The 25,268-nt window shown below is 31.8% G+C and overlaps 1 protein-coding gene across 7 annotated transcripts in view; it reads left to right on the top strand.

Annotated features, from left to right (window-relative positions):
* Positions 1-25,268, top strand: part of Lrp1b (LDL receptor related protein 1B) — a 1,703,137-nt gene that overhangs the window by 835,941 nt on the left and 841,928 nt on the right. For all 7 annotated transcript variants that reach the window (XR_010050782.1, XM_063259026.1, XM_063259028.1 and 4 more), the window contains exon 7: positions 8,964-9,126. Coding sequence is in view for 6 of the 7 variants with exons in the window: in XM_063259026.1 (XP_063115096.1) it covers positions 8,964-9,126 (163 nt within the window). In the remaining variant the exon portion in view is untranslated. The remainder of the gene's footprint in view (positions 1-8,963; positions 9,127-25,268) is intronic.

Below are 25,268 nucleotides of genomic sequence, written 5' to 3'. Positions count from 1 at the left end.
ACCTAACACTTTGTAGAATGAAAGTGAGGCTAAGTGAAGAAAGAATTTTAAAAAAAATATTAAAAAAAGGATGAATGCATTTGGTTTATGGGACAAATAAGTATATATGGTAAAAAAAGATATGTTATATAAATTTTGCATTCTCCTATATAAGTAGTACAGTTTGAGCCTCATTTTTGAGCAAGTACACCCACCAAAAGAAGTAAAATTGACTGTTTTTAATAAAGGAATTGAGAATTGTGGAGTAGAAGTAGCAAAAGCTCGACTGTCTAATGCTCTTTCCATTAACAATGCTCAACAATATCCAAAACCAAGTGGCATTACCTGGTATTAACCCACTGTCACATGCAAAAGTACCCTAAGTCACAGACACATGATATAACCATTTGTGACCACTCATCTGAGATGTGTCCTTAGTGCACATTCTGATGATATTTCTTCCACTGAAGCAATGGATTTGGAGCACAGGAGACAGTCTTTTTGTGAGATAAGGGATGTGGAAAAGGCTCTATAGTGACCCACAGGGTCTGTTTCTGCCTGATCATAGTACAACCTAATTGAACTTCGATGGTATCATTTTAATTATTGTATCAAGCAGACATAGCTGTTGTTCTCTTGTTTAATTTAACACCATTTAAGGGTAAAACAAGTACATTCTTTCTGATAAAGATTCTGGTGACATAAAAAATAAAAATGAATCATGTATTTTATCAGTTAGTATACATTTTCATTGTCCTAGCAAAAAATGTGCTTACCACATCAATGTTAACTTCCCATTTAAACCATTGAAGACATACAAATCAAGGAAAAACAGAATAAGTTTTTGTACATTCTTACCATTTTTTATCATCTCAGATGGAGAAAAATATTTAAGTTAAATAAAAACATTAAAGTATTCATAATATATAACCAGAACAGAAATGTTCAGAGTCCATTATATTTGGAATTTTTCTGCCACTTTCTGATATCTTCAGAATTTCTGCAGTGATTCCTGGCTCCTTCACCAGGGATATAGTAACATTTAATAAGTCCTTTAAGAAAGTGACATCTACTACATTACTTTGTCAATGTTCTGATACTCTGAAACCACCCCATCTTTCCACTGGTAATCGTAGTACTTGTCTAAATGGTTAATTAATTTCAGACTTATTGTTTTTATCAGCACAATGACCAGAATTACATTTTAAAAACACTAAACAGACATTTCAATCACTTACTAGACACTGTCTAGAAACTTTCCATTGAACAATGCAAATGTTTATTATATCATTTCTTTTTTTGAAATTCTATAAATAAAGTGAATAATTATCTTTAGATTGCATTAATCAAAAATATTAGAAAAAGAGAGAAAGTATGTAAGAAATATTTGGACAATACGATGCTGATTATTGAACTATAAAAGAATAAGTTGTAATGTTTCTGATGTGCTAAGTGAGTGTAAATAGAATGTCAAAATAGAGAACTCTTCGAGAAAGACTCAAGAATTAGAGCCACTGGGCACATCTGAAGGGTGAGCATGGATGGAACTAGTAATAAAAGGATTACCAATTCTAAGAATAACCTGGATTCTGAGTTTCATACTTAACTGCCCAGAGCCAGACAGCTTCTTCAAGACTATTAAGAACCACTGTCACCGAAGTTTTTAACCAAGGTCCGGTTGCTCAGCTCTGTTTGCTCCCTGCTGACCAAACTGTAGGAAGTTTTTTTATCTTGGTGAAAAAGGTAAAATGCTTTATTTAAAGGTATTTCCCTTTTGATAAGGTGGCGTTATTTGCTTCAAATTATCACCTCTCTTTGTAGGTATTCAAGTATTTTCTAAGGGAACAAGGAACAAAGTGGGTTTGAGATATATAGACAATGCACAATGGCAGGCTTGTTTCACTTCTCTGGTACCCCAACCTTTGGGCGCCAGCATTGGTGTATTCTTTCTGCTCCTCTGGGCTGCAAGAGAAATCATTGGTAACCTGTCAGCAAGAGGAAGTTAGAAGGCAACATTTTAGTGCCCACATCTGTACATTCAGTTCACTTACCTGTGCTAACAGAGTGGAAAGAATAGTGTTTATCCTCCAGGCCTTAGGAAGTTAGGAAAAGATATTTATATCTGAAAGAAAAATAAATCTAACCTTTGAAATTCCATTTTTCCATGGCATGCATTGTAATGTTTTTGTCATGTATCAAATATATTGCAAGTTGATGGAAGGCAGATTATTTAATTTCAGAAACGGAAGAGGTGTAAGTTAGCAAGACAGAAGCTTCAACCATGACTAGGCAGCAAAGAAGTTCAGACTGGGACAGGAAGACAGCAGGCAACAGGCAGAATGCCAAACATCAGGGGAAACAAAAAAAGAAAAAGAAAAAAGAAAAAAACAATTAAAAAAAGAGAAAAAAAACCCCACAAATAAACAAATAAAACCCCCACATGAGTAACACTGGCATATTTTTCTATTTTGGGGAGGCATTTCAGAGTTCTTTGTAAGAATTATTCAATAATGTATTATACCAACAAAAAATTGGAACATAAGGCAATTAAATAGAAAAAACATAGTTTTTCAAAGTGACAGTAAAATCATGACAACCTTTCTCACTGATTGACAGCAAATTACATAGTCATGATTATATAAATAGTGAATATTAATTTAACTAAAAGCTGATTATAGGAGTCTCCACTCTGTATGAATATATGAATTTACATATGTGTATTTGTAAATAAGTATAAAGAATAATATGGTTTTATGTAGTAAAAACATGTATAAATTTTTAAAAGTTAAAAATAACAGCAGAAACATGCAGAATTATGGAAGTAAGTATGAGTAAATCAAATAGCTAAAACAGTTGGAGAAGAACCAAAAGATAAAGTGGACATTCTTTTCACATAAGCCTTGGTGAACTGTTTTATTTTTCAGTCATGCAAATTTACTATGTAATAAGAAAAAGTTATGCTTAGGAGTAGTTTCCTAATTTTATATGGAATTATTATAAAGTGCATCACCTTACCAAGTTTATGTACCCTCTCTGTCTCTACTTCTTTCTTTCTCACTCACATTTTAGGTCTGATGCAGCTCCTATGTAAGTTATTCATACATCCCAACCTCATTTCTGCTTGGTAGGCCCTTAAATCTTAAGTCTCTGCTTAGCTATCATCTTGTCATTTCAATTTATAATATCACTTCAGCAGGATGTATTATCTGACCAATCATGCAGTCATTATCCTGTATTATGTTCTTCAAAGCACTATTTGTTATTTGATTTAATTACCTGAGCACTTCAAAACTTCTGTTATGTTTGTTTATTATAAAGACAACAACTTTTATACCTGTTAGCAAGCTTCTCAAAAGTATGGCTTTACGTACAAAGTTACACTGAGCTAAATAATATGCAGGGCTTTCTTTATTGTAATTATTAGTGACTTTGAACTAATAATTTGATATACAAAACTTGCTGTAAATTTTAAATGTGAGAATAACATATAAAAATTGGAAGATTTCAATTTAAATACATATTTTGACCTTCTTTGAAACAATGGAATATTTCTATATCAAAGCAAAGCACTGAAATTGACATTGCTTAGGTCAATGTATGCTTTCTAACACATCATCCTTAACAAATTTTGTCTTTTTATGTTTCCAATCTTTGTATACAGCTAATTTGCCATTTTGACTAATGATCATACAGCAAATAATTACAGAAGAAATCAATACGTAATTTGTCAATATGTAGTTTCCAAAAAGTTAAAAATATGATTTATGGAAAGATATAGTAGACATACTTTAAGAAGAATTACAGTATAACCTTTAGGTTTATCTTCTCTATTAGATGGAACTTATTTGAAATTTATCATTCTTTAACTAATGTCTAAATTAATAATGAATGGGGCTTACTGATCAACATTGAATTTCAAATCAGCTAAAGATGTGTTTCCCAGGAGAATTACCTTGTCCTTAGTTCAGTCTATTAAACAGTGGTCTACAATGACATTAAAATGATACACAGGTTTCTCTTTTACATTTTTCTTAGCAAAATAAGACTAATAATCTCAATTATTTTATGTCATGGACTAGTCTCTTAAATAATACCTAGTGGTTATTTCATTTTTGTAGAGCTATTGTAATAAAATAGTACTTGTCACTCAAACAATAGCAAGTTATTTTCTTCGTTCTTGAGGCTGAAAAAACCAAGATCAAAGTATCCACAAGATTCAGTTCTTAGGCCTCTGCCTCTGGCTTACAAGCAGTAAACTTTGTGCTGTATCCTTAGACATTCATTCTTGTACACAGGAATCTTGTGCGCTTCTACCTACATTCTGATTTTCTTTCTTGCAAGGCAAAGTCAAATTTGATTAGAGCTGAACCCAAAATTCTGAGTAACCTAAATAAGAGCCATTTCAAAGAAATGATGAGAACAAAATCTAGAAGATTTTTGTTAAAGAAAGAATAAAAGCAATTAAGAGAATTAATAACAGGAAAGTCTTTAAAATTTTGAATTAGTAATGGTAAAATAATGTGTCTTATAAAGTTTTATATTTTAATAATTTCATAAAATTATTATGGCTATCTTTAAAAGACTTCAAAGAATCTTGTTATATTCAGCCAAATAAAAGTAAAATATAGAATGTCATCCAGAATAATTAACTATCACCTAAAATGTTAAAATCATTTTAAGAATTCTGAAGATAGAAACATAATTCAGAATTTTTAAATCTTTGACATTGGTGTAATGGGGGGGGTAAGGTAATAAACCTTCTTATGGTTTCAGAAAATGTAAATGCTTAATGAATCTAGCCAAACCTCTTCATTTTGGTGGCAATGTAAATGAGTTCAGTCATTTTGAAAACCAGTATGGAGATTCTTCAAAAAACAAAACCAACAATCCTACTTGACTGAACTACTCCTAAAGAGCTAATGTATTCAAGTTAAGAAATACCATATGCTCATGTTTAGAGCACTGTAATTCACAGTAATTAAATCTTGAAAGTCATGCATTCATCCATCCTTTGACAGATGAATGGATGAAGAAACTGTAATTATTTATATACAGTAAAATATTACTCTCCAATGAAAAGCATAAATGATTCATTTGTAGGAAAACAGTTGTACTTTTAGATTATAATTTTAAGTGAAATAAAGCAGACACAGAAGCTTAAATATCTCGCGGTTTTTCTTACGTGATTATCTCCAAATATAAAGAACAAATAAAAGTCAGGTAAGTCTTTTCAAAATGGAAAGGGACCAAGAGATAGAGTGAAGAGTAGAAGAAGAGGGTGGAAAAACAATGGAAATATGCAATGTACATGTACAAACATGAAATGCCTATTCCTTGGGTTCTGCAAATGTGTAAACGGAAACACTATTGATCTACCTCTGTCTGTCTTTCTGTCTGGCTATCTAGCTATAGATAGATCTAACTATCAGTCTGTCCAGGAGTACAAAGGCATCTTACATTTCCTCATCCATCATAAACATCAGAGTGGATAACTGGATACTCAGACAGGTTGGCAGTATAAAATCAAATCAAATTTATTCAACCAAAATTTTCCATTACATGGGCGCTTTCAGAAATGAAGACACAGAAACCCTGAGAAAATAGTCTTTATGCTTCATTCTTTGATAGCAGGCCACCGTGTAGAAATATCATTGGCTAAAAGGGTGTGATATAATGATACACTGAGCAGGAATCCAGCAATCCTTGTCTACTCGAGTTCTGGGTCTTTCCGTATGGCATCTCTCCTGTTCGGGTAAGGTTGGACTACGTTGGAATGGAGTCTCATGACCTAATATCAGACAAGTGAATATCTTTATAGCTAACACCTCCAGAGTGAAGTGGAGGAAGGTTACTGCAATACTGTTTCTTTTATAACGTTGTTTGGAAAAAAGATTTCTAGTTTCCATGGAAAAATAGGAATCCAGTTTCTAGGATTCATTTTGGGATTGAGGAAAGAGAGTGAGAAGAGATTAAGAGAGTAAGCGAAGATCATCATGTTTACTTCTGAGGTCTTCTAATCTTCTTAATTTGAAGTATACTAAATTTTAAGTGACTATTTTCTGAGCCTCAATATTATCTATACACTTTTATTTATTGTTTTACTTGCTTGAAAACACTGTCTAATCGCCTAAAATAGTTTTAATGTGAACTACATTAAAGATAGAAACAACTATAAGGAAAAGAAACAAAATCGGTTATCCACAGTTGCAAAGTATTTGCTTTGTTAGACTCTTCTGTAGACCTTTGATCATTGTTAACAATGCCTACTGTTTCAATAGGAGAACATTATTCAGAAATATGAAAGAACTGAAAGAATGTGTGTATGCTAGTGAACAACTCTTTTGTGTAAAGTTACAATTACATAGACTAAAGCAACTGCATGCTCAGCGGAAGGGTCATTGAATGAAGTCTGGAATATACTTTATCTGAATCCAAAGTGCTGAAAAAGGCATTTGAGGCTGATATACTAAGGCAAAAGGACTCAAACTCCAACCATATGATATTTTGTGGATTTCTGAAGACAGAGACATAATTAATATTTTTAAAAATCTTCGTTACTGACTGGACGAAAGTAAGATTTTTGGATTTTGAGGAATCTTTAAATATTTGTGATTCCATAAAAACTGTATAATTCAGCATCGAAACTATAACACAAATGGCCTCAACTGCAGTGTATGGTATATTACAAAAAAAACTTTTCTGTTTGTTCTTGCTGATCATAATAAGAATTCCCACAATGGTACTGCTTCTTCTACCTTGCTTTGAAAACATGAATGATAATGCTGGCACATATGACTTTGTTAGGTTATCTGTTGACAAAATGTCACTCACTGAAACAACATACTACCAAGGAAGTATTGTGAGGCACAGAGTAGGAAAAAATATTAAGGTATAGATTGCAGAAGTAATTGCTTAAAGGGAAAGGGAAAAAAAAAGTCTTTTCCAATGTGCATCTTATTTTCTCCAGTTTGAATCATATACATTTGCCAAATGAAAGATATTAACAAAAGAAACCCATATATTTATTTAATAAGGAAATAGAGGAAAGGAAGAACTGAAAAAAATGGTTAATCCTGAATGTTTGCTGAAGCATAAAGGGTTAGAGAAAAACATGATTGATCACACAAATAAGCAAAATTTTGTAAACTGTGGGGAAATCCAGCAAGGTCATCTTGACAGTTTTTTCTTCCATGGCCCTCTGTCTTCAGAATGAAGGTATTCCTTTTCTGTGTGGATAAGGATAATGCCTCTCCCATGAAGGTATACCTTACGACCTGGTTTAGGGGAAAATAGGATGACAGAGCACATTCCTATGCATGCTGTTTCTCAAATTCCTTCCAGTTAGACTACTCCATGTGACAGGACACTATATTTTGCAGTAATATGTTTTGAATGTGTCATTCCTTTTACTCAATCATGATTCTGTACTAAGTCCAAGCAATGAAGTATATCAAGACCAGTGTTTTCTCTTTGTCTGTGATTGTGTCTTCTCTTATTTTAGTGACTGACAGAATGGCAAGTAGAGTGCAATTAACCTTTTGAGAAGCAGGTATAAAGACCACATTCACGGAACAATGTAGCAAGTAATTATAATTATGCCATTTTATTATTGTTTGTTTATCTTACTGTGCCTAACTTATCAATAACTTTATTGTAACTATGCATGTAAAGGTAAACACATACCATACTTTGTGTTTGGTACTATTTGGTTACTACCATTGCCTTTAAATATCTTGGAATATATTTCCATGAATTAGGAGAGACCGCTGTAATTTTCAGAAGTTAAAATTATTATTTTAATTAAAAATATAGACTGAAAACGGGCTAAAAATTTCATAAACTTGGGTTTGTGAAGTTACTAAATGAGCCAGACTAGTTTTGCTAATCAAAAAGCATTCATTAGTGGATTTGGAAATTGACAACCATTTCAAGAAAAATAATACATTAGATTTATAAGATAGATATAAAGAGGTTTCATGCTCCAGACATTAATATAACCATGAAGTTTAGGGTATTTTTCTACCAGAAAGTTATCTGCAAATTAATACGTAATTTCACAGTATGTAAATCTTATCAAATAGAAAACACTCAAGTCAAACACAGACACAATCTTCTAGATCTGTGCTATGTATTGTAACCAATAGTTACAAGTTAAATATATTAACAAGCACACAACTACTTAGGGGTATTTGAATTAAGCAATGTTAATTAAAATGCAAGACATTAAGACTCAGTTTTCCAGTCATAGTAGCCACTTAAGTGTTCGATAAACATGTTTGGATAATGGTTACTTTATTGGAAGGCATGAGTAAGGAATATTTTCTTCATCATAAAAAGGGCTATTGGATAGCACTCCAGAGACTAATCAGTCCTCAACTAGGCCTTTTACAATGTCTAAGTATGCTTATGAAAAAAATATCATTGCCTCTTTTGTTTTACTGCTAAGTGATTTTTGTTTGTTTGTTTTTGTCATTATTGTTTTTGCTTTTGGAGTTTTTTTGGTGAATAAATCAATCTTCTTATGCTGATTTTCTGTATTTGTGTGATCTCTGTACATTTGAGGGGCATAACAGATGAGTATCTGGAAACAAGGAATCATCTCAAGTTTATGAGAGGTGTTCTCATTGCTTTAGATTCTTACCTGTGCTTTTAAACCTGTCGTGTTCATGGGGCTAAATTATCTATTGTGGACAAAGACAATCAGAAAGAGAAATGTTATACTATGAATAAATATATTTTAAGATTTAGAAAATCTTTGTCTATTTGTCTAGATCATCCTCACTCTTCAGCTAGCAAGAAGAAATATATGAAAATGCAATTATTTCACATAGTAGTGTCATTTACTTTGACGTTACAAGAGATTTTGCTTGCAATTTTGTAAAATGACCTATACTTTTGAAGTGTTCTTCTTGATCATTTGGGTAGTCTTATATGATGACAAACTTGAGTCTGTGATTCAGTGGTTTCGTATGCGTGTTTTTCAGATGTGGAACAAATGGCTATTGACTGGCTCACCAGGAATCTCTATTTTGTGGATCATGTCAGTGACAGAATCTTTGTTTGTAATTTCAACGGATCTGTATGTGTCACCTTGATTGATCTGGACCTTCATAACCCTAAGGCAATAGCAGTAGACCCAATTGCAGGGTAAGAAACTCCTTTGTCATATTTGGTTTGTGAATGTTTCTATTAAAAATAAAATCTGAAAAGATTGATGGAAAATAAGACAAAAACTGCACCATTTTAAAAGAAAATTGCTGGCTGTATTTCTTGGATTTCAGGCAAACATAAAGACTAATTTACTATTCAGAAGCCGGGGAAAAACTATCTTCTTAAATGATCAATATTTCAGGCCTACCCTAAAACTCAGCAATCTTCTTCCCTTGCCAGAATATCTTTATGTCTACCAAAGGAGCTCTCAGGAGAGTTTCAGGATAAAGAGCCTGACTTTTCATTACCCCGCAGTGGACCTTGTAGTTAGACAAGTTCACAGAAGCTACTGAATGATATTCGATGAACAGATTTATATTTGGTATTACATTTAAAATTTATAAAAGATGTGCAAAGTGTTTTCCAGAGTATTACTGAACCATTACGGATATCTTTGTTAGACCATTGCATTGATAACTATTGAAATGTAAACTGCATATTACTATAGAGTTAATGAATTTCTTCTCAGAATCCATCTTTTTTATTGAAACATTTCAATTTGAAAGTTTCTTATTGGTTAAAAGAGGCCTTGTTTTATAAGACCTTCTTTTAGATAATAGGCTCATTAATCTTCTTTAATGTTTCACAGTTTGTCAAAATATAGCCATAAAATGTTTAAATTACAGTCAAGTTTATTCATACGTTTAGAAAATCAATACAGAAACTAATTATGCCTTTATTTTACAAATACTCTGGTATTATTAGAGAGTGAGGGACAGATAATGGAGTTCCATGAATTCAATTTTTTCACCTGTCAGTAGTGGGCAAGGAAATTAATGACAAATTAATGGTATAGTGTACTACTCAAATTAGTGGCATAATGCACTTCTCAAAATAATGACATATTATAGTACTTTAATTGCAGTAGCTGTTATTTTTGAAGATATAATTGTATCACAGAGTTGAAAATTGAAATTTTATTCTTTCATTGTTTTGGTCTTTTGGGTATTTTGCATTGTTTTAGTAGTCTTCAGGCAGTTCAGGCTCTACTGTCTGATGGAACATAGCCTAAATTGCCATAAGCCACCATTCAATAAATGAGAAAATATTTACTGAAGAAACAGCTGTCATCCATATGTGGACTTTTGTCACTCTTTACTTAAAGTCTGATTGAATATTAAGATGCATCATCACAATGGTTCTGATTTTGACAAGAACAGCTTGCACGTAAGATCTTTGCTAGGAAGGCTGTGTAATATAATTCTTGAATGTAGCTCTATTTGTATTTGTAGCAGATGGTTACTTGACTGCAGTGATGCTTCGAAAGACATTAGTAAAAGAAGCTGTATTTAAACTGATTTGTTTGGGTGCTTAGATAAGGATAGTAAGAAAGAATTGAAATTTACAAATGTGCTAACAACATGCTTTTGGCATCCTGTTTAGTAAGATATTTGCTTGTGTGTTTTTTTCTTGCCTGTATTGACTTTGAGATTAGCGTTTAGATTGCTTACCCCTCAAAAATGTTAAGAGGTAGAGTTACTATGTTTCTCCTCACATTCTATTATGTTTGTCCTTCCTTATTCTTACAAGCAATGATCCAGAGACACTCAAATAAAGCTGCCAGTCTGAAATATAATATATGTGAAAATCATCTCGTTTTGTGAACAACAACATAGCTTAGGTTCTGATGCTTCCTATTTCTTTGGCATTGTATGAAAAAAAAATCCCGTTTTGTCATTTTCAACAGAATTAAAAGTAGAAAACCTCACATTGTTTGAGCTTATTCTCTGCTGAATTCCTTTGGGCCTCCTAACTGTTTAATTTTGTTGTATATCAATTATCACAGTAGATTCTTTGGAATCTTTCATTTGCTGTTTCTCTAGCATAGTTTTTCAACCATGAATTGTAGATATCAGAGAAGGAAAAACTGTCTTTTTAAAAGGACAGGCCTATTTTCAGTAGTACACTTTCAGATACACTCTATTTTTGTTTTAGTAGAAATTTGGCTAAGATGAATGTGGAGGAACCTTTGGGTTATTCTAGAGGAGCATGAAATAATTGACTCTTTTTTTATTTTATTTTTAAAAGAATAAAATTAAACAGAACAAAACAGAGCAAAAGAAAAAAATTAAGAAACACATTATTTCCAAGCAAGACCACCGGAAATCTTCACTGTCTATCATACGGTCTCTGTTTTCTTCCAAATAGTTGTCCATATCTTCACACACAGTGATAAACAAAATAGTACTAAAATGATCAGAACAAGATGATGAAGATATTTTAGGTCTTCAACACCAGACAATAGGGAAGTCAACAATGGCTGCCAAAATGCCTCTTGTTCTCTTCAAAGGAGCTGTCCATATCTTTACGTATGTTGAAATTAAACAAAAGAAAAAAGACTAATATCTGGACAGAGAATAATAGTATTGCTAGATTTTGTATCATGATGCTAGGAATTAGCACTGGGTATCTTAATGTCTCATTTTCTTCAGAGTATCTGTTCATTACATTGTATGTTATAGAACCTATTCTCGTAAACTGTTTAGAAGTTCTATTCTTGGGTGAATCTCTATATGCATACATATCCTTTCTGTAGTAGAAGGAAAAACAAACCAAAACAAGACAACAACACAAATTCCTAGAAAAACATGAAATGAAAAAAAGGTATAAAACCAAAATCGTAGGTGAGCTACAGTAGTTACTCTGATGTCTCTTGTTATTTTCAATAGAATTGTCTATATCATCAGGCTTAATATAATCGAACATAGCGCTACATGGCAATATTCATAAAAACAAAACATCGGAAACATTCTAGGACTTCAAAAGCAGTTAATAATCCAACCAGAATGGATATCCTGTTGCATCTTGGTGTCTTCCAAGTAGTTGCCTTTGCTCTTAGATTGATACTATGAAGCAAATCAAATTCGAATAAAATTAGTCAAAGACAAAACAGTGATATAACAAACCAGATTCAAATAAGATCAGTCATAGTATGACAATGTAAGTAATACAGGGCTCCAGGTTAAGTTAATAGAAATTAAGTATAGTTACTGTAGTATATCCTGCTATTTTGGGGATAGCTGTCTGCGCCCTCAAATCTACAACAAGTAGACAGATTGAAACAGAATAAAATCAAACTAAACAGAGTGATAAAACTAATTTGGCCTTTAAATCCTGATACACTATTAACAGTGTCTTCTGCCTTCCTTTTTTAGACAATTCCTCCCCTTTCCCTTTCTCAGAATGCTTTGTACAATTTGGGTTCCACTAACTCCTTTAGTTTCTGGATTGCCAGGGGCAACCTGCTATTTATCTAAGTGGTTCTGAACCTTTTTACCCTTGAGCTTGGTCTTGAGCTGTATTCCTTTATTTACTAAAGACTCAAGGTTTTCCTTCCTTATAACTGAGTAGTTTTCCACTTCACAAAAGTGTCATGACTTTTCAACCTAACTGCAGTTGCTGGTCGAGCTGTCCCTATTTTTCTCTGGTTCCTTGTCACACAGAGCATTGTTTTATCATCTTTGACTTTTGGTTCATTAATCCTCTTTCAGATAAATTATATGTCCTAATCACAGCATCTTGATGGACCCTATCTCCTGATCTACTCTGCCTGTTTTTCTTTTTGTTAGTGTATCAAGGCCATCTGTATTAAAGATTATAGCCAGTCTTCTTGTCTCATCTCTGCTATGCTATTTTTCTGCTGTTAGTTGTCTACTTTTCCCCTTCATTCCATTGTCTGCCCTATTCACTGAGGCCTCCCTGCCACTATTGCTGGAATTCTGGTGATTTTTTTCCTCTCTCTCTAGAATGTCCTTCAGTATTTTTTGTAGGCTTGGATTGGTGGTCAAGAACTCCCACAGTTCCTCTTCTTCATGGAAACATCTTGTTTCCCCATTAATTTTGAGAGACAGTTTTTCAGGGTACATCAACCTGGGTTGGAGGTTATTTTCTTTCAGGGCTTAGAATACTTTGCTCCAAGCTCTTCTTGTTTTGATAGTTCATGTTGAGAAGTCTGTTGTGATTTTGATGGGTTTTCCTTTGTAGGTGATCTGTTTCTTTTCTCTGACCACTTTTAATATTCTGTTCTTGTGATGAATTTCTGAGATCTTGATTATTGCATGTCTGGGTATAGATCTGTTTTGGTTATGCCTCGGTGGAGTTCTGTATGCCTCCTATATTTGAATATCATTTCCTCTTCCTGTGCTTGGGAAGTTTTCCTTAATTATTTCTGTGAATAGCCTTTGTATTTCATTTGTGGTTACTCCTGCTTCTTCACTCACATTTTTTATTCTTAAGTTATAGATCCTCTTGTCATCTTCTTTCCTTTGTATTGTTATTTCCTGGTTCCTTGTTATTTTTAAGAGATCTTTCTTTTCACAATCACACATTGCAAGTCTATCTTCAAGTTTTGAAAGTCTAACTTTAGTTTCTGTCAAGGAATTTTTCCAGCTATCAATGAAGTTTTTAATTTCTTGGTAATCTCTTTGGATCTGTTTCATGTATTTTAGATTTTGTTTATATTCTTCATCAAATGTTTCTATCCTTTTCCTGGGTTCCTCCATTCTTTCATTTGTATCTTCTTGAGAGGTCCTTAGAATTTCTTTTATTAATCTTTTTATATCTTGCCTCACTTGAATTAGAATTTCAGTTTTAAGTTTGTCTATGAGGTCCCAAAGGTGTTTCTTTATGTCTGCTGATGTTGTGGCCAATATTGCATATTTGCTGCCTTTGGTCTCTTCTGTATTTACCTCTTCTGAGCTTTTATCCCTGGGTCAGTGGCTTAAGGCTTTTTCTTGTTTCTTTCTCTTGTCATGTTTCAGGTTTCTTTCAGAATGATGTATGGTGGAGGTTTCAGGCCCTTTCTGTAATGCTTATGGGTTTTGTGAAGTATGCTGGCTATGGGATCTTATTTTCTATCTCCTATGATCTTTGCATTTAGTAACTTTGGTAGAATTAACATTATTATCTTTCTGAATTTCATTTTGTTGTTTTTTAGTTCTTCAGAGTTTGAATGTATATTAATGATTTTCCCCAATCTTCCATTAATATTTGAACCATGCTGCAATACAAATCTGCTAACAAAAGACAAAGATGTGTGTTGTGTTAAACCAATCATTTTTGTTGTTGGCATTGACTCATGAATGCAGACTATTTTTCTAGAGTTATTGGAGCTTTTTCTTGTTTTCAAACTTTTAGTGACATTTCCTTTTACTACCTCCTTGAAACACTACCTGATTGAAAATGTTTACATTTCAATAATTATTTGTATGGAGGCATTAGAATTGGGAGGTATTTTAGTGATCACAGTTCAACTAACATGAACAGGAATATTTCTGTCTGTATTAGGGTCTGTATTTTCTTAATAGTTCAGAGCTTGGCACTAGAATCACGTTACTGAGATCAAATCCTGGCTTACCTAGTTATAAGCTATGTGAATTTAGATGCTTCTTTTACTTTCATTTTCTTACCATAAAAATGTAAATAATGATTCATAGCTTGCAAGACGGTTGGAAAGATTTATAAGGAAGATCAAGCCTATAAAGCATTTTGATAATTTTGAATTGTAAAATATAAGAAGGTCTTCCATGTTTCTTCAAACACAATGACTAATATTTCTAACATAATACCTTTATGAAAGAAATGATGAGACTAATATCCTACCCTATTAGAGATCACTTTATTTACAAGCCCCATTCTCTTTCTCATACAGACTCTCCTAAAAATGTTTATTTCATATAGATTAAATTCATTATATCATAAAAGCATTGAGGAAGAGTAGAGGAAATAAGAAAAGATGTATAGCCTAGGAACAAAGATGAAAAATATACAGGGGCAAAGTAAGCATAAAATACAGAGAAATTTAAGGGATGAGGATGTAAGAGAGGAAAGAACTTTTCATCCATTGCTAGGTTTTCAGATGAAGCATCTGGCACAAAAGACATATGAGCAAGAGAAAAACAAACAAGTGTATCTATTGCAAACTTCACCTGACATAGGAATCTTTGGGAATAAAAATCAAAATACAGAAAAACAAACAAACAAAAAAGGAAAACTTGTGTGTTTTGTACTAACTTTGATGAATACAGAGGGGTCATGAGAAGTCTGGTTGGAAGAAAAGGGCATGACCAAATAGTAATAAATGTGGGAACTCAATACATCCTCTTCATTTGCAAATTCATCTCTGTGTCCCTGTTTCCTCCCATTGTAGAGTGGGCACCTATGGAAGGAAGGTGTTAGGACCTACCTCCGAGCAAACTTAGAGAAGATTTTAAGAGAAAAAGGTTAAAACAAGGTCTGGATAAATAACAGATCAGGCATAAAATATTATTTTCAAGAGCCAAGACAATCTTAATTTATAAATATCAAAGGGAAATGAAAATATAAACATAATAAATTAAACATTTGACAGCATTATGCCTACATATTACCAAAATCAAAGATAGATTTAGAATATTTTATACATCATAAAGTTATATTTAATGAAAAGGAGGAAAAAGAAAAGGAAGAGAAGAGAAGTAAAACCAATACTCAGCTTTTATGCTGTTATTTTTGTTCTGCTTGACTGCTGAGATTTTCAGGATATTGAACCAAAATTGATATTTTCCCTTGAGCCAGGCTCTAAGCAGTTTGACTAGACAGAGATTGCCTGGCTTTAAGGTCAAGGTAGTTGTTTTCCAGTGTAAGGCACTTTTGATTCAAGATTTTTTTTCAGTTATAAAAAAAAGAAAAAGCAGGTATTGAAGCTATTTGATATTTTTTATTTGTTTAGCTTTACTGAGAATAATTGTTTTTGTAAGGATCTCAAGTAAAAGTTTTCCTTAGCAGATCATTCAATGCATGTAAAATATGTCTCAATGTCTTAAAATAATGTAATATCTTTTTGTAAAAAAAACTAATAACTTGCTATGTATACATGTTTATGACTATATTATCAGCAATCAACCTATTAAGCAAAACTTTGTATTTCCTTCCTATATTCAAATTAGTGAAACATGGAATGAGTTTTAAAAGTAAAATAAAAATAAAATATTCTTGTCTTCTAGAATCCTCCAGCCTAGATCTCAAAATGATTTGTAGGATTGGTAAGTTACGTAATTTGAATATATGTCTAAATACTTAAATCATCTTGTAAATTTAATCTAGGAGGATTTAAAGTACTTGAAATTCTGCAATCCTCAAAAAGCCTCCAAAAATAAAGCTTCCAAACACACCATTCCTGATACACTTTTAATGGAAGTAAATGTTTTTTAAAAAATATTTATTTCATTATGAATTTAATTAGATAAGAATTTCAAAAACATGAATAGTAATTTAGCTTATTTATTCATTATTTTCAGTAACAGAAAGAAGTATAATTTACATAGAGTACTCTAAACTTTGAATAACTATCAAAAGATTAATCTCTTTAAAATAATGGTTTAGGATTAGTTGCTTTTATAAATTCCTAAGTTCTGACATAAAACAATAAATTATATTTAATACTCATATATGAGTTCAATAAGAATATCAAAGATTAATGGACAGGTTTCCACTTGGCTTCATTTAACAATCTAGCATCCTTCCATGTTGTACCTCTAGAAATTCTTAGGCTCTAGTAGATTTTACTTCCAATTAACAGAAAGTAAAAAATATAAAAGATACATGAAAAAAGTTATATATAAAAGGAAGAATAAAATCTGTACTTGATTAGGTCTTTGCATGCCTTTAACAATACCATACTATGGAAATGGAAATGAAAACATGAATTTTCAATGTACACGTGACCATCTCTATCAAAATCTTCTCTTCTGGCTACTGAATATCTATATTGATCTTTCTTCCTATATATAGATTTAATTCCATATAGTTGAAAGTACCAGAACTGTAAGTGTTGTGTAAGCTTCTTTTTTTGTATATCAATCTGTAAACCACAAATGATCAAATATTTGTACCTACTATCCTCATTAAAGTATAGATAAGTGATAAAATAAATTTTAAAATATTATTTCAAAAATGGAAGATGGAGAGATGCACAGTAGTTGTTGATCCAGAGCCAGGTTCAAAGCAAGATTTATACCTAGATATAGACTGAATACCTAGATACAGGTCAGAATTAGAGTTCATCCAAACCCAATTGATTTGTACAGAACCAAGAAATTAAATTGTGGACTTAGTAGTTTGATGGATGAGAAGTCATTTATTAGATTAATTCACTTCTCTCCAAAGGTTTCCCTTGACCATGTCTGTGCCCTTTATCTACACTTTCACTGGGAGTTTCATTAGTGAACTCTTCAATGCACTACATTTGAGATTGGCTTGGAGAATATCCTTATATTCTTGGGGGCTCTGCTTATTTTATAGAATATTTCTTGTGCTTTTAAATTTTGAAGAGACAAAGGTCTTTATAATATGTACTCAAGGCTTTTGTGTTGTATGGCTTTGAGTTAATCAGAATTCAGCCCAAAATCTGGAGATGAGTCCAGTTTCTCCTGAGTTTTATAAGATTTGATGGTGGAGAAGAATGGAAAATAATAGATAAATGCATAAGAATGACGAGGCTGTTAGGAAAATGAATTAGAAAACACAGTGTTGATGCAGTTTCAGTAAAAATAGAAAAGTAATATATTACTTCAGTATCAGGGAGTATTTACTCTGGAACATGAAATACATAAGAGCAAAATTGCATTCTTTCTCATGAATTTTTTTTTAAAGCAAAGTCCTATGAATACTAGAAACGTAGGCAGTAGCACTGGTCATAATAATGACAAGCATGACAGTGACAACCACATAAATGGTAAAAATGAAAATGAGCTTTCATTCAACAAAATAAATATGGAATCTATATATAAGTATCAAGTATGTTTCTTTTTATTTTGAGGCATTTTAAATTTAAAGACACCTCCCTAGATTTTTCTATCGGGAATTATTCTTTGGGGATTATTAGTGATTTTCTAATTTAGAAGATACAGGCTTAGATTAAAAATAAGGGAAATTCTAGTTATAAAATAGCACTACTTGATGAAAATTTTGTCTTCTTTAGATCTTCTTACACACAGAATTGTATATATACTCTTATTCAAATATAAATAACTCCACATGAGAAAAGCAGACTGATAATTCATAAATTTGAGGTTCCTTAACAGAGAAAATTTCAGTTTGCTTTAAAGTATGTATTTATAGTTATTGCAAGTATAAAATTTCAGTTGTCATCTTAATGTCAAATACAGCAACTCTAATTGTATTTCTTTAAAATGAACTGTTTTGACATGAATAGTGAGTAACTCAAACAAATTGTTTTCTAATAGAACAACATTAACCTATGATATGGCTAATGCCAAAACTCATTTGAATAAATTTTTCCTACTTTCCAATATCTATCCTTCATTTTCCTCCTTGGTTACTGTTTGGTTTCTCACACAACGGAATCAATGCAGCATATAAATTTGTATGTCTGATTTATTTTGCTTAAAATTATTGTCTCAAGGTACAAGCATTTGCCTAAAAGTATCTCAAGGGTATTCTTTTTAATGGAAGACTAGTACTATTCCTTGTATACAAATGCCATACTTTGTCTATATTTGCATCTGTTGACGGCATGTGGGCTGTTTTCAAAATTTAGCTGCTATAAATTACATTGCGCTAAACACGGTATGCATATAACACTGTGGTGAGATGTTTTTGCTTCTTTTTGGAATATACTTAGAAGGTGAATAGTTTGGAACAGTACCCAAATGGAGCCAGCCTCTACTTTTAGTTTTTGAGGACTGTGCACATTGATTTCCCTCATACTTGTACCAATTTACATTTCCACCAAAAATGGAGAAGGGTTTGTTTTCCTATACTTTGCAAGCATTTGCTCTTGGTTGATTTCGTAATGATACCCATTCTTTTTGGAGAAATGGAATCTTAGTTCAGCTTTAATTTGCATTTCTGAAATGATCATCAATACTGAATATTTTTCATATGTTTACTTGCTATTTGTAGTTCTTCATCTGAGAAGTATCTATTAAATTCAGATGGCCACTTTTGGACTGAGTCTTTAAATTAGGGAATGGTCTAATTTATTTGCATTTTTATATATTCTAGATTTGAAGAATGGCTGGCAAGTTCTGTAGGTTATCATTTCATTCGGTTATCTGTTTCTTTTCCTGTGAGAAACCATTTTAGTTTGATATGATCTCATCTGTTGATTCTTTGTGTTATTTCTTATGTAATTTGGATTCTATTTAGAAAGTCCTTGTCCACTCCTGTTTCTTAAGAGTTGTGCCTATTTTATCTTTCAGTTTTAATATTTAAATCAATAGTTCTTTTAGATTTTAGTTTACTGCATTGTGAGAGACACAAATCTGGCTTCAGTCTTCAGCAGAAGGATATTCATTTTTTCCAACACCATTTGTGAAAGATGTTTCTTTTTTTTTTTTTTTTTTTACAGTGCATGTTTTTGGCTCCTTGGTCAAAGTTCAAATGACTCAATGTGTGTTGGGTTGTTTCTGCATACTGTATTCTATTACATTGATCCACAAGTCTTCTTTGATTCCCACTGTATCTTCAGAGTATAACTTGAATAATTTACAACTATAGTATAGTTTTTGTAGAATAATTTATAAATATAGTATAATTATAATTTAGAATTTTAATGCCTCTTGTCTTGCTCTTATTATTCAAGTTTGGTTTTTTTCTATTACAATGTATTCTGGTTCCAGATGAATTTTAGTATTGCTTTCTTTAGGTGTAGGTATTTTCACTGGAATTGCATTATCTGCTTATCAGTTTTGGAAATATGGCCAATTTGCTCTAAGTGGTTCTTCCTATCCTGGAACAGGGGATATCTTTCCATCTTCTGTTATATATTTTTATAGAGAACTGTAATTTTCGTTGTAGAAGTGTTCCACTTATTGGGTTAGGTTAATTCTTATATATTCAATTTTTTTAACAAGGTAAGTTGTAAAGGTATTGTTTCCTTTATTTTTCAGTGAGTTTAATAATGGCATACAGAAATGCTACTAATATTTGTGTTGATTTAGTATCCTGCTATAGTAATGAATTCTAACAGTGTTTTTGAAATTTTGAGAGCTTCTATGTAGAGAAACATATTCCTATTTTCATACATATTCCTTTTATTTCTTTTTCTTACTTGATTACTCTGGCTGTTTTGAGAATTATATTGTCTTGTTCCTGATTTTAGAGGAAAAGCTTTCAGCCTCTCACTATTTAATATGATGTTGGTCACTGGTTTGTTATGAGTGGCTTTTATTAGATTTTCTTTAGTTTCCTTGTGTCATAGATGAGTTAGGCTTCCTTTTAACCCTAATCTTTTCAACCAGTAAATCTCCTCTGCTCCAGCTTCTCAGAATCCAACATTACTAGACAACGTTTCTGCCAAAATTCAAACTTTTAAAATCACTTAACCATGCTTTTGCCTATGCTTTTCAGTGTAAAGCTGATTGAAAGCACCCTACAGTACCCATGCCACAGCCTCAATGTTAGGCTGCCTTGATACTTCCTCTACTAGATTGACCAATCTGAACTCCCTTAATCTCAGTCTCTTAAGAAATGATCCGTATATAAGTAAACTATTTTGTCAGAGCATAACCAGATAGTCTCACATCTTTTCCCCCAACTAAAATCTCCTGAACCTTGTTTTCATCAGCTGTATTTGTACCAGTATAGGTCTTCTGAACTCTTATCAGACTCTCACTTCAAGTTTAGTTTACAGCATTCTAGGTGTATCTGAACCTTTCTTTCATAAGGTATATCTGAACCTTTCCAAACTCTTTCTTCATAAGGTATATCTGAACCTTTCCAAACTCTCCTTAGAAACTAGGTCCAAATACAGTCCCAACAATGACTTTGTTGCTCTGGTACCAAAATCTATCTTAGTCACTTTCTTTGTCACTGTGACAAAATAGTCAACACATAATTAAAGGGTGAAATGATTTATTTTGTCTCTTAGCCCATACTTGGTAGGCCCCAAGGCAGGGCAACATGGCAGAGAAACATGGCGGAGGGGGACCTGCTCATAACATGGTGGAAGGAAGCAGAGAGTTAAGTCAAGGAAGGGACCAGGGAGAGAAATAAACCCTCTGGTCCTTGTCCTAGTGAGCTGCCTCTGCCCAGACCAATTAAAGCCCCCATTATTCAAACACCATTCATAGTGAGGATGTAAGAGTTCACAGTGATCTTCCAGGACATCTAGACATAAATATAATATTAATGTTTTGCTCTCTTGCACAACATAGTTCATCATTATAAGCTCCTGAGTCATTTTTCCTTTAACCTAAAATAGTAGAAACCAGTGTTTCACTTTTTTAACAAATAGAAGATACTCTTATTTATTGCATATCACTTATAATAGACAGTAGCTGTCAGGTAATGTATGGTAAAATAAGGTTCTAAAATCAGACATTTATTTTTACTGGCAATTGCTGAAGCACAGATTACCAACCTAGATGAAAAAAAAAAATCCCACCTCACTCAACTGTGTAGATCAAATGTGCTAAAAATTGACATTTTCCATTTTAAATTTCTCTTTTTGTCTCCTTACTATACTCTGCTTCCATCACTTTTTTAAAAACAACTTGTTTATCAATACAAAACTATGATAATTTTCATTTTAATAGTTATTTCTCAGTCTTTCAGAATTATCTTGTATACAATTTCAGAATTATCTTGCATATTGGTTATACACAGTTAAGTGTCATAATTTAAAAGTATGTGCTCTGGAATTCAGCAGTCCTAAATTTTAATTTTATTGTAGTCAAAGCTTCGGTGTTTTTGCTTAATCTGACTGTTATCAAATGTCATAAAATTCAAATGAATTAATGCTTCAAAATTATAGTTTTGTCATAGACAATATTTTTAGTTCTTTATTTGAAGCATCATATAAATCATAAAAGCATTGATAAAAACAATAAAAATGGAAAGCACATCAAATCAACACCTATATGATGTGTCATTTTTATAACATCATAAACACCTGTATGATCTATATCACCTGTAAACATATATTCACCATTTCTGTGTAGTCTGTGTAGTTTTTTACTATCTTAGAATTTTAAGCATTGTAGTATCAGTCCTGAAAATAAGAAAAGAAGATATTTTGTTATTTCATTATATATTACAAAGGAATGATTTTCCTGCTCTTTTTAAAAATTTATGTAAACATAATCATTGAAAATACTTTATAACTAAAATGGCTTTGCACAGGATTATAAATGTTCATTAACTCACTTCAGCATTTATACGCTAAAATTGCAGAATATAAAGGTTACCATGGCTTCCGCACAGGGTTACATCTTGAAGCACTGCTACATTGCATATTTTTTAAGTTATATTTTTAAATGTGTTTATGCATATAATAATAAAGCAAGTGTGATAAAATGCAAAGAAATGGCAATTTTAGTTAGAAGCTCTTTGGATATTCACAACATTTCTATACATTTTAAATTAATTTGAAATAATATAAAGTAAAAATGAAAAAGAAGCAGAAACCACTTTTCTAAATTAAGATTCCACTACATTTCAGTCAAAATTTGCATTATAGGTGCTTTAGAGGTACTGATGTTTTCAATTTTATTTCTAGTGTATTTTGATTTTTTATTTGCCACTATTCTACACTGAAATATTTTTCCAAAATATTTCCAAACATTGATAAAATAATAAAACTTTGATACATGCTTGAAAAACAAATGTTAAATAGTATTATTCATCCTTTAATGTACCCAATAGCTATACACATACACATACATATATACATATAAATTATTATAAATGCTTTTTGAATATGCATTATTGCCAAGAATGACAGATAAGTTTTTAATTCATTCAGTCAGTAAAAGGATTACCAAAGAAGTGCCATTTAAACTGTTGTCTAAAATACCAAGAGTACTTGGAATGTAGCTCAGGACTAGGTAGAGTACATGCTTAACATACATAGAACATGGGTTCAATCCCCAGGATAGACAAAGAAAAAGACAGAAAGGAACATAAGAATGTAAGTAGGAGAAACACTAAAGAGAAAGATAGTCTGTTACTTTAGGGTTGAAAAAAAAAAAACCAACATGTCATCTGTCAAAGAAACTAAAAGAAAATCAAAGAAATTGGAGTGAATCAAAATGAATGTAGCAAAAGGTGGGATGTGTTAGAGTCATTAGAGTCTCATAAAACATCTTGGAAAAATTTAAGCTGAAAGTTGGACATTCTGTGTAAAGAGATCCAAATATGCATTATTGTAAAATATTGATGGACAGAGAATGAAAAAAAATTAGCATGGAGCCTATTTCAATAGTATGGATTGTATAATAGATAGAAGTAAGGTGATGCCAGCAAGGATGGAGAAAATATATCATTATGAGTATATAGTATATAGAAGACATTTACTTTATTACAAACAGTTACATGTTACCATTTCAACAAAACTTTTACTAATTAACAACAATGGTACATTTAGCATTTAAGAAATACTGTAATCATACTGTAATTAATATTGTGTTAACCAAGATTTCTAACTAAAATAATTTTACTTAATTTTAAGTGAGTGGAGAATTAACCATTGTTATTCATATAATGACGAACCACACAGGATTTTCCAGCTTTTATATTCCCTTTATAAGACACTTAAATGGATATAGCTTTCAGATGTTGCCGACTTATTCCTATTTTCTTAATGCTTTAATTACAGTTAAACTTACTAATGTCTCATCTTTATATTATAATGGTAATGAATGAGAAAAATGCATGCCCTCAATATGCCAAATAAGTTGATATTTTAATTATAAAGTCTTTATATCATTATTTTAAGAGAATGTATACTTAAGACATAATGAAAATATTAACTAGTATTGATTGTAATCATGGTATTGTTACTGTTTGTAATCATGATATTGCAAGGAGATTGGTAATATTTAACATATTAACAATAAATATGGCTACAAAATCAATTCTATCAATATTTTCTTACTAAAGAGTTAAGAGAGGTCAGTCCATAGAGAAAGGAAAGATAAGAATTGTGATTTGGAGGTTAAACTTAATATACTGAGACAAACTTTAGTTTAAATAAAAATTTTGAATTGGTTTGAGTAATCTTGGTTAGTGATTTGTTTTTCATTTTAAAGTTTTGTTCAACTTTCGAATTCTGTAATTTTTTTGCAAATACACTGGAAACTATGATCATTTATGTTCATCTTATATTCTCCAAGTACAATGGCTTTGTTTTAAATTTGGCTATATAACAAAAGCTACTTCATTATTACTGTTACTCAGCTATAGTTAGCAGGTGAATTTTTGAGAATGACATTTTCTAGTGGAAGGAAATTCTGGTCAATGGATACTCTATTTTTAATTGTTGTATATCTTCATAGCGTGACTATATTCTTTAAATTCTAGAGGTCTGTGGGGGATTCAACATTGCTTCCCTAAACCTAGATTTCAGCAAAATCTGTTATTATCAAGAAAATAAACATGACTCCCAAATGGACATAATTGTAATGATTTTAGTGAAAAAGAATGCTGTGAATACCAGAATACATTGTTCTGAAATCTAGCTTTGTATCCTACTGGCTATTTTACTAAACTGAGAGAAATCACTTATCTGATATTCAGATCAGCATTTCTACATTGTGAAAAAAGTTAACTTTTTTATTTATCATTATGTGACAGTCATAACTGTATGGAAATGTTTGCTCTTTAGAGAAAGATAAACATACGTCATTTTTTAATCATCAGTTGAGGCTCGTGAATAAGAAGCTTGGAGCTCTCAGTTACAGCCTGATGCAGCTCTCACGTCACAGTTTCATCACCACTGGTTTAGGCTGTGAAGCACGAATCACTGATGAATATAGATGACATTGGAGAATTTCTTCACTATGATTGGTCTGCCTTAGGCTTCCACAGAGATAGCCTAATAATTATTAAAATATATCCATATCTGATAATAATTCAGAAAAAAACCCCACAAAAATCTTGGCTCTTACTATTCTTCAATAGACTGTTAAAGGAACACTAAATTGTCTGTAAGATTTTGATTTGACCCTTACTCATGTGATAGCTCTCTAAATGTCATTCTCCTCATCTGAGAATTAAAATTGAATCTGACATCCTATTGATACAATAAAGGGTAGTTTTTGATTTTTTTTACTATTTTTATTTTTTCTTTTGGGCTT

Source organism: Cavia porcellus, unplaced genomic scaffold (assembly GCF_034190915.1).
Source record: "Cavia porcellus strain 051 isolate PalLab524CR breed Dunkin Hartley unplaced genomic scaffold, mCavPor4.1 scaffold_12, whole genome shotgun sequence".
In the NCBI taxonomy this organism is placed as follows: domain Eukaryota; kingdom Metazoa; phylum Chordata; class Mammalia; order Rodentia; family Caviidae; genus Cavia; species Cavia porcellus.
The sequence above is the reverse complement of the archived record's forward strand: the minus strand, read 5'-3'. Positions and strand labels throughout refer to the sequence as shown.